The following is a 10,013-nucleotide window of genomic DNA, read 5'->3' as shown; positions in this document are numbered from 1 at the left end:
GGATATCATGATGATGCGCACCGACGGCATGGACGAGGATCAGCTGGCGTGGTGGAACGAGACCAAGGCGGACATCATGGCGAGGAAGAAGGCTGCGCGTGAAGCTCGTGCTGCAAGTGCTCAAGGTGAGTCTCCGGCGAGTGGTGGCGCCGCTGGCGATGGACTCGTTGATGGTTGATCACATTTGGGAACTTCCGTGGCTTGAACATTGCCTATGATCGCGTTGTGATGTTAAAAACTATGAATTATGCATTATATATTTTAGATGTGCTATGTTTAGATCTGAAATTGTTCTGAAAATTGTTGTCTAAAACCCTGTTTTGAGGGGTCGAAAACTCGGACGAGCTAGCATTTTAAGGGGCGAAAAAATATGGGGCATGTTAGACATGCTCTTAGAGATGAGATCCCAACAATGGCGACGCCGCCGCCGTGCCTAGTCGTGCTCTGCTGACTTCCGACATGCCACCGGCTTCCCCGCCGCCGCCGCCGACGCCGTCTCGGACATCTCCCATGGCCTCCTCCCAACCTCTGCCGACCTCTCCCTCGGCGCTTCTCGCGCACCTCGCTGCCGCCCTCTCCACCCCGAACTGGTTCCTCCACCCCTCCCTGCCGCATCTCCCTGCTCTCCTCGCCCCATCCCTCCCCCAGATGCTCGACGTCCCACTCCCGGTCCGCCTCGCCGCCGCCGCCGTCCGCGCCGCCGCGCCCTCCCGCCACCTCCTCGGCCTTTCCCTCCCCATCCTCTTCCGCCTCCACTCGCTCTCCCCTCCGCCGCTCCGGCCCCTCTTCAGCCGCCCCTTCGGCTCTCTCCTCACCCACCTCTCCCGCTTCGCCCTCACCCCGCTCATCCTCCGCCTCTTCGCGCACATGCACCTCCACTCCCCGCCGGCCCCCACGGGCGCCACCTACAACGCCCTCATCCGCTCCCTCTGCCGCAGGGCCGACCTCGCCCGCGCTCTCCGCTACCTCAGCCTCATGCTCCGCTCTGGCTGGCATCCCGACGCCTACACATTCAACTCCTTGATCCTGGGCTACTGTCGTGCTCACCGGCCTACCGCTGCTCGCGACCTGTTCCACAAAATGCCCCTCAGAGGATTTCGACACGACGTGGTATCTTATGCTGCGATGATTGAGGGGCTATGCGATATGGGGAGGATTGATGATGCGTTGGAGTTGTTCGGGGAGATGGAGCAGCCAGATATTCATACGCACGCAGTCTTGGTGAAGGGGTTGTGTGAAGCAGGGCGGGGGGAGGAGGGGCTCCGGATGCTGCAGAGGACGAAACAATTTGGGTGGCGGCCAGATACTCGCGCTTATGCAGCAGTGGTTGATTTGTTGTGCCGGGAGCAAAGGGTCGTGGAGGCTGAGGAAATGCTGGAGGAGATGCTGGTGCCATCCGTTGTTACGTGCACTGCGGTGGTCAATGCGTATTGTAACAAGGGGAGGATGAGTGATGCGGTGAGGGTGTTTGAGAAGATGAAGCTGGGGTGGTGCAAGCCCAATGTGTGGACATACAATGCGCTGGTGTCGGGGTTCTGCAAGGACGGGAAGGTGCACAGTGCAATGGCTTTGTTGAACCGCATGAGAGCACATGGAGTACAACCAGATATTGTGACATACAACTTGTTGATTCGGGCCCAGTGTGTCGATGGCCACATAGAGAGCGCTTTCCGTCTACTTCGCTTGATGGAAGGAGATGGTTTAGCTGCTGATGAGTACACTTACAATGCTTTGGTGGATGCTCTCTGCAAGGATGGGAGAATCGATCAAGCTTGCTCCCTTTTTGACAGCCTTGAAGATAAAGGCATTAAACCTAATCTGGTGACATTTAATTCATTAATATACGGGTTATGCAAAGCTGATCAAGTTGATGCTGCATGCTCATTACTGGAAAAGATGGTCTCAGCAGGTTTCACACCAGATACCTATACATACAGTCCATTCATAGAAAACCTGTGCAAGAGGAAGGGGTCAAAAGAAGGTCTGTCCTTTATAGATAAGATGCTAAAAGAGAGAGTGAAGCCCACGACGGTCAATTATACCATTGTAATTGACAAGCTATTCAAGGAGAGAAACTATGGATTGGCCAAGAAAATCTGGGGTCAAATGGTTTCACTAGGTTGTGATCCTGATGCAGTTACTTATACTACATCTATGCGTGCTTACTGCAATCAAGGAAGACTAATTGAAGCAGAAAAGGTTTTGAGTGAGATGAACAAAAGTGCGGTCACTGTAGATACGATTGCTTATAACACTTTGATGGAGGGGCATGCAAGTATCGGGCAGACAGATTCTGCAGTCTCAATCTTGAAGCACATGGAAAATGTTGCTTCTGTGCCAAATCAGTTTACTTATACCATCTTGCTTAGACATCTCTTACAAAGGAGACTAGCAGAGGGTGTGGTTTTGAATGCAGCTAGTGTATGGAAGACCACAGAGCTTACTGACATCTTTGAATTGTTTGAGATAATGAAGAAGAATAATATTGTTCCTAGCACGAATACTTATTCTGCAATCCTGGAGAGGTTCTCTGAAGATGGAAGATCGAAAGAGGTGACATCATTGGTTTCTCGTATGAAAGATGATAATATATCTTTGAATGAGGACATCTACACTGCTGTCATAATTTGCTTATGCAAATCAAAACTGTATTCATATGCATGGGTGTTGCTTCGCTCCATGATTGGCCATGGTTTTGCACCACAACTGATGTGCTATCAGCACCTGCTTTGTGGGCTTATTAGTGAAGGACAAGCTAATATGGCTAAAGTAATATTCGGAAACTCTAGGTGGGAGGACTACAATCCTGATGAAATTGTGTGGAAAGTAATCATTGATGGCCTGATCAGAAAGGGCCATCCAGCTTCATGCCATGACATGATATCCAGATTAGAGCAGATGAACTGCAGACCAAGTAATCGAACATATGCAATGTTGGCAGAGGAATTGTCTACCCGGGAATAATATGCTGCAACGTTCACAAGTTTAGCAACACAGCTGAGCAAAGTTTCCACCAGCTGTGCAAAATGTACCTTATCATAGGCTTGTGCCCTCACATGCTGGATCCTACTACAGACACCGGAGTTACAAGTTACATGGATCATTCAACACACACTGTGTCACTGAATCCATGTTTTATTGCTCTCTCAAAGGTACTGTACTCTCATATCATAGTGTACTCTGTATTTCCAGGAAGCTTTTGACAAAAATGTTAGATAGCAAATTAATCCCGTCCCACTCAATGATCACAAGTTCACAACAACTTACTTCTACATAAGACTTCACTAGGTTTCTGACTACAGTTAAAAGAACTGTCGATACACCAGTGCAGGAGCTGCCATCCGTGGGCTCGCTGCACTGTGCATGAGGTAATTAGCATTTCAGTTTGGAACATTGGATCAGAAGATCCAGAATAGGTAGTTTAACTGCAACATCACGTAAAACAAACTTGACATGTTGATGTGTGCTTGTTCTGTTCATTTTGTATCTAAGGTGGCTAAAAGCAACACAAGTAACCTATGGCATCAATTCGACAGGTCACTACTGGGGCCAAGACTGGAATGTAGACTAGGAAATTTTCATAAATTATGACATCTCTGGAAAAAAGTACACTGCATAGTGCATGTTCCTTGAGTTTTCCAGTCCTTTCATTGGACTTCCTGCTTGTCTTCGCATGGTATAGATTTTTCAAGTAGAAACTGTCTTTTTTTTTTCAAGAACAAGCAACCAAAGGTGCCTATCACTTTCATGAAGATTGGCAACAGAGATGCAGAATATATACAGGATGTGTCTCTTGCATGTGGTCGTGCCACCCACCACTAAGGCACTAACTAGACACACTGCTCACCGCTACCCGCCGTACACATAGCCAAGTCCCAACAGCCTAACTCCTCTCGCAGTTGTTGCGCCAGTGCCGCTCTTGCTCTCCGATGTTCTTGCGTTGCGCTTTAGCCAGATGTTCCGCATCTGTCTTAATAACAGGGCAGTTGAAATTTACGCTGAGTTTGAAATTGAAGAGAAAAAAACAACAACTTTTATAACCAAAACCATAAATTTGACATCATGTTCTACTTTTTCAGAAGAATGAGCTATTTTTGGAGTTTCCAAGAATGCTTCTGAATGATCTGAGAGCGAACATGGGACTTCAGATTATGGATACATTTACATGAGACATTTTGAGTTTTCCTGGAGCCAAACAATCACCTACACCAGGTTCCAGTTTGTTCATGATTGTTTGATCCGAACAAAGTAGCGCAGTCTTAGTTCAGTTCCAATATATGTTCATTTGAGCATTCCTTTTGTGTAAAGGGTTCATTGGTGACCCTTTGAGTTTATAGATGAAGCCTCTTCTGATGTTGGCAGTTGAGTAGAATAATTTATTTGGTGCCACAGCTATAAGTATATGGCAGGACTGAGAGAAAAGGTAATTGCACCCTTTGACTGAGGCAATCATTTTTTTGTAAACCATCAGCATCATACAAAGAACTGAGAAGAGAGGTCCGGGAACGTCTATTGCAGGCACAAGAGCATGCTAAATTATATTATAACAGCAATCATAGAGAAGTGGCGCTTGATGAGGGTTACTGGGTTTGGTTGAGACTGTTGCATCGTCCAACTGCTTTTGTACCAACTCATCGTACTGGAAAGTTAGATCCCAAGTTCTATGGACCTTACAAACTGGAGTTACTGGGGCAAAGATACATGATTTTTTCCATGTTGGTGTGTTAAAACCTTTTTGTGGGACACCGCCATATGCTACTCCTTCTCTGCCAACTTTACTTCATGGCCACAAATAAGAAGCATCTGTTCTCCTCATTCAAAATTTTCAATTCTACAATTCATTTGCACTTTTTGTCACCTGTGGCACAATCTATAGGTAATTAGAGTAGTACCTGCCAACCGAAGTGTCCAATTATTTCATTGCCTGATAGATGTAGTATTATATCCTTAAGAGTTGTGTGATAGGCATAATCCATAATACACAGTGTGAAGCTACTCCTTCTGTTCATAGGTTTAGTTAAAGTTAAACTTTGTCGAGTTCGATTAAATATTTAGAAAAACTTAACAACGTGTACAATGTAAATCCTGTGTGACTGAAATCACCATAAAGTGTATATTATATGTATATGATATTACGAATGTTAATATTTTTCTATATCCTTAGTCAAACTTCATAAAGTTTGACTTTAACTAAACTTGGAGCGTGAAGTAAACAAAAACAGAGGGGGTACTTTCCTATATTTTCTGTTAAACCTAAGAATATTGAAAGGGATCTTATTTGAAAGCATAGGTGCAGTCATTATTAAACAATATAGAAAAAATGCACATTAGGAGTACTTTACGTTTAAACTGACAGGACGATATGAGTAGAACGAACATGGAGATTTGGCATTGTTACAAAATTGGTGAACATACTAATAAGATAATAGGAATGTATGAATTTATTTTATATAAGTAAAAAAAACCATTATAAAATAGGTTCATTTTATTTACAGTGAACTGTGGAAAAATCTGAACTCATAACTAAAAATATCTTATATGGTTTATATCAGGAGAATGAATATTTAGTGTGCCATACCTGAACTGGTAACCATATCGGAAGAAAAAACACATGTTTACTACATTCAAATTACATGACTGAATTTTAACCTTCAGTACTCATTGATTAGCTTCAGGTTAACATGGCTGAGATGCATCTAGGCTTCAGGTTAAAAAGATATTGGAAGTCAAAATCTGATTCCATCCTGATTGTGCGAATCCATAAATACACCTAATTATGGTGTCGATTCAAGGGAATACACAGCCTGGTTGTGTAGTACTTATTGTGTATTACTTATTTATTTTGAAACGGGGTAGGCGAGTAGGAGTATAATACTATAACGTTTTGACCTTGATAGGAGATTGCCTCTTCCTGCTAACAATCCTTGCCAATCAAGAGAAATCTCCAGTGTGAGAGCCTGTTAACTAATAGCAGGTCCACCAGCCAAACGCACAAGGATACGTCCGTCGGCTGTGGCTGTCCATCATGCACCGCACTCTCACTACCTACCCTTGTCATCTTCGATCTCGTCCAACGATGTATATAACGAGGTGAGGGTCGCTGCCCAGCATACCCAACACTCTGTGGCAAACCTAGTTGCAGACTTGCAGTTTACCTGTGGTCGTCTGCAACCAGCCTGCATTCCGAAGCAATGAGTTTCCTGCTAAAGAAGACCAGCAGCGATGCAACACAGCCAAAGTCGCTATCTTCAGAAGAGCAGCAGGAAAAGGTAATGGTTGCATCAGTGTTCCCATTGATTGTTTAATTAAAATTTTCCATTCCTGACGTGAAAATGTCTATTTCCAAAAACCATATGGTGTAGGCTTTCATCCCGCTTTAGGAATAATAAAACCAACCACCCAACACAGCGTAGTAATTTCAGTTGTTGGACAGTACAAATTCATGTCGATCTTTGTGGATGTTGGAGTGCTGTGTGATTCGATCCGAAGGACACCAAGAATAACTTTGAAGTTCCTTCCTTTTCTTACAAGGATGTCCCGGTATATGCATCTTTTGATGCACAAAATCATTGTGAAGTTTCAGCTAAGCATGCATCTATGTGTATAGACTACAAATTTTGACTTAGAACATGATTTTGTGGCAGTATGCACAAAATTATCAAAAAATCTATTTTATAATCAGTCAGGATCATAAATCGGAATTGATGCTATTATGCCTACCTTAGACATACATGATCGCGATATCGCTGCACGTCTTTACATAATTGATAGCAAAATTTAAAGTGCCATCATGCAGTGGTGGATCTAGGGGGTATGCCCGGTATGCAGTGTCATACCCCGCGCTCTAGCCGTGCAAGCGTATAATCCTTTGAATCAAGTTGCCGATAACCGAAGTTCAACTACTGCATGTTAGATTGTATTATACATAGTAGCTAGATGTACATGTCTCTGTAATCTGTATTGTACTCTTTTGTAGTCGATTAGTTTTGAAATATTTCATTGTAGATTTCTGTAACATCTTGTTTATATAGTTCTCTGTTTATTTTAGTATAATCTGAAGACTACCAAGCGGTTGAAATATTTGGAAATTTAGGGTCGCATACAACGGCGAAAATTTAGTCAATTTTACAACGCCCTGTCAACGTTGTATGTCCAAAAATTTACCTTTTTGATGAAATGTAAAATTCATTTTTATTTAATTATTTTACCTTGTTTCATATTCATTAAGTATTTCTTCTCTATATTGTAAGACAAAATAGTTTTCAATAGGCATGCCAAAATTTTGGTGTGGCATACCCTTTATTAAAATTCTAGGTCCGCCACTGACATCATGGTGTGCAAAATTAAAAATCAGAGACTTGTGCAGACAGCCTTTGATTTGCACTTATCTGCAGGTAAATGAGGTGCGTGGTCTCCTCGGAGCACTGACGGAGGAGATGCCGAGCTTCCTGTCAGACACAACCATCTATCGCTTCCTCCTAGCGAGGAACTGGAGCACGGAACAAGCGGCCAAGGGTCTCAAGGAAACTGTCAAGTGGAGGCACGAGTACAGGCCGGAAGCAATTTCCTGGGTCAGTAAGACTTAGTTGTAAACTAGCGGCCTTATTATGGACATGGTGTTTTGGCTCATAGGTCTAAATGCACCTATTAAGAAAAATGCATTTTAAGTTTATTCTAAAATATTAAAAAATTATGAAGAAAAATCCCCGATGTATATTTGGACATTCTATGTTCACTCACAAAAGTTTGTGGAAAAAAAGACATTTTTTGTGACCTACGTAAAAAAGATAAAAGCATTTCACGTAAAAAGCTATTTTGAATCAACGAAAATTGTCCTTTTTACACATCCCATAAAAAATGTCATTTCATTATGAAACTTAGTGTGTAAATATAGAATGTTAAGATGTACACCCAGAATTTTATTTTAGAATTTTTAGACATTTAAAATATACTTTTTAGACAATGGGTGCATCTACACCTATGAGCCAAAGATGATTTCCCCCTTATTATGGGTTACTCTTCGCTAGATATCTACTAGTACATGTGCCATCTGTGTCCTATTACTCTGCTTCATGGACTGTGTAAAGAACGCTTCTCTGTTTGGACCAAAATGGCAGGAAGACATTGCAGAAAAGGAGGACGAGGCCAAGAGAATACATGTAGCCAACTGCGTTGACAAGAATGGAAGAAGTGTCCTCATATTAAACATGTCAATCAAGGTAATTATGCTCTGAAATGATCACTGTATTAGCGAACATTTGTGAACGAGTAGTGTATATTTTCTAGTACATTGAGTTTCATTCCAGTTTACTAGCGTTCACTAACTTGTACGAACAAACAGTCTAAAGTTTCTTTGAAGGACCAGATAAAGCACATGGTATATCTCCTAGAGCATCTGGTCATGAGCTCAGCAGATGAAAAAGATGACTATGGTGTTTGGATAATTGACGTCCGAGGCTGGTCAATAGCGAGTACGCCATTCTCCACGACCCGTGAATGCCTGCACATTATCCAAACCTATTACCCAGGGTTGATAGCCGTCGCGATTATTTTCGACCCTCCAAGGATTTTTGAATCTTTTTGGAAGGTATATTAAGATTCCACGCCGTGTTCTTTCCTACATAGCCATGTTTGTTTGTACTGCACATATCCAAAGTTCGCGAGCGCCAGGAATTTGCTGCTTTTATCACTTAGATCTCAATCTGATCCATCAACTCTGCCGTTTATTTGCTTTGCAGATAACTAAGAGCCTCCTCGACGCAAACATGAGAGATAAAGTGGAGTTTTTGTATGCTAGCAAACCGGACAGTATGAAGACAATGGAAGAGCTCTTTGACAAGGATACACTGGAGGCTTCTTCGTTTGGTGGAAGAAGCACCAGTGCTACGTTTGACATCAACAAGTACGCCGAGAGAATGAGAGGAGCGGACAAGATGAGAGGAGAATCCAGAAATGCAAATGGCTGCAACTGATCTCCCTGACCATAACTGAATTCAAGTTCTTCTGAGCCGCGCCTACATGCACATCCGGAAACTGAACATTTGTACTTTTGGTTGCTAAAATTTGAACTTATGTAGTGATTTTATTATTTTTCTCACACTTCACATGGACTGTGCACTTCTGGAAACTGAATATATATTCTTTCTGTTGTTACCATTTGTACTTTTCGGTCTCATAGGTGTGTACTTCCATGTTCTTATTTTCGTGCACTTCACGGGGACTTTATACTTTCAAAAATGAACCTTTGAACTTCTCTATGTCACAGCGTGTACTTCTTTGACTCATGATTTTATTAGATTTTCTATACTTCGCGGAGTCCGTGTTCTTCTTGGAATATAAGTTGTGCCCTTACTGTATTAACCATATGTACTTCTAGGCGTTGATGTGTGAATTTCTCGCTTGATGTTTTGGTTGTACCACTTCCCGAGGCCTACGTACTTTCAGAAACTTAAGTTGTGTACTTCCTGGATAATTTATGTGCACTTCAAGGAAAATGACAGTATTATTTCTTCATCTTGGAAATATACCCTAGAGGAAATCATGGATGATGTATTTCCTAATGTATTCATAAAGCAAAGTTGTCCTTATATGAACTCATCCATATATCATCGAATACGCGATTCGGTTGTGGAACTATATGCTTATGTTGTTCATACTAATTTGTCCTTAGTCATCGAGGTTGTGTTGGACACACAACTTAGACTAATGTGCAAGTTGGCTGATGACTCCGTTCCACTTGTCATGGGCATGGTGATGCTAATCTGACTTACAAGGACTCGGCTGAAGTGTTTAGTGAGTCGGACTGACCCACAGTGATACGCAACGAGCAAAGTCGTCATTTGCATGTCCCTACCAATGTAATCCTTGGATCTAAGGTTATTGCATGATCTGAGTTGTGGTTCGGCTGATTTAGGTTTTGTCAAACATTGTTCTGCAATAAGGAAGTTATAAAGGCAGAGTTGGGGTCGACCGAGAAACAAGCTGCGTGACATGAAGAACCAAGATGGGATTTT

General features: G+C 42.6%; 2 protein-coding genes across 5 annotated transcripts; both read left to right on the top strand.

The window, feature by feature from the left end:
• The first annotated feature begins 459 nt into the window (after positions 1 to 459).
• On the top strand, positions 460 to 2,971 carry LOC124647533 (pentatricopeptide repeat-containing protein At5g65560-like). The gene has a single exon (XM_047187459.1). The coding sequence runs from the start codon at positions 460 to 462 to the stop codon at positions 2,962 to 2,964; it is 2,505 nt and encodes an 834-aa protein (XP_047043415.1). The 3' UTR covers positions 2,965 to 2,971.
• Positions 2,972 to 3,026: 55 nt separating this feature from the next.
• On the top strand, positions 3,027 to 9,156 carry LOC124705712 (phosphatidylinositol transfer protein 3-like). Of its 4 annotated transcripts, none has more exons than XM_047237419.1 (7): positions 3,027 to 3,152; positions 5,975 to 6,090; positions 6,176 to 6,269; positions 7,395 to 7,571; positions 8,118 to 8,219; positions 8,360 to 8,587; positions 8,739 to 9,156. In XM_047237419.1, exons 1-7 carry the CDS (start codon positions 3,027 to 3,029, stop codon positions 8,970 to 8,972), a joined length of 1,077 nt encoding a protein of 358 aa, XP_047093375.1. In that variant the 3' UTR covers positions 8,973 to 9,156. The 4 variants fall into 4 exon arrangements, with proteins under 4 accessions (XP_047093375.1, XP_047093373.1, XP_047093377.1 ...); XM_047237417.1 differs by having other exon boundaries at positions 8,342 to 8,587; XM_047237420.1 differs by lacking the exon at positions 3,027 to 3,152 and adding an exon at positions 4,408 to 4,423 and having other exon boundaries at positions 5,898 to 6,090; positions 8,342 to 8,587.
• Positions 9,157 to 10,013: the final 857 nt, after the last annotated feature.

This window comes from Lolium rigidum, chromosome 4 (assembly GCF_022539505.1).
Source record: "Lolium rigidum isolate FL_2022 chromosome 4, APGP_CSIRO_Lrig_0.1, whole genome shotgun sequence".
Lineage (NCBI taxonomy): Eukaryota > Viridiplantae > Streptophyta > Magnoliopsida > Poales > Poaceae > Lolium > Lolium rigidum.
Note: the sequence above shows the minus strand (reverse complement) of the source record. Positions and strands in the feature narration are given on the sequence as shown.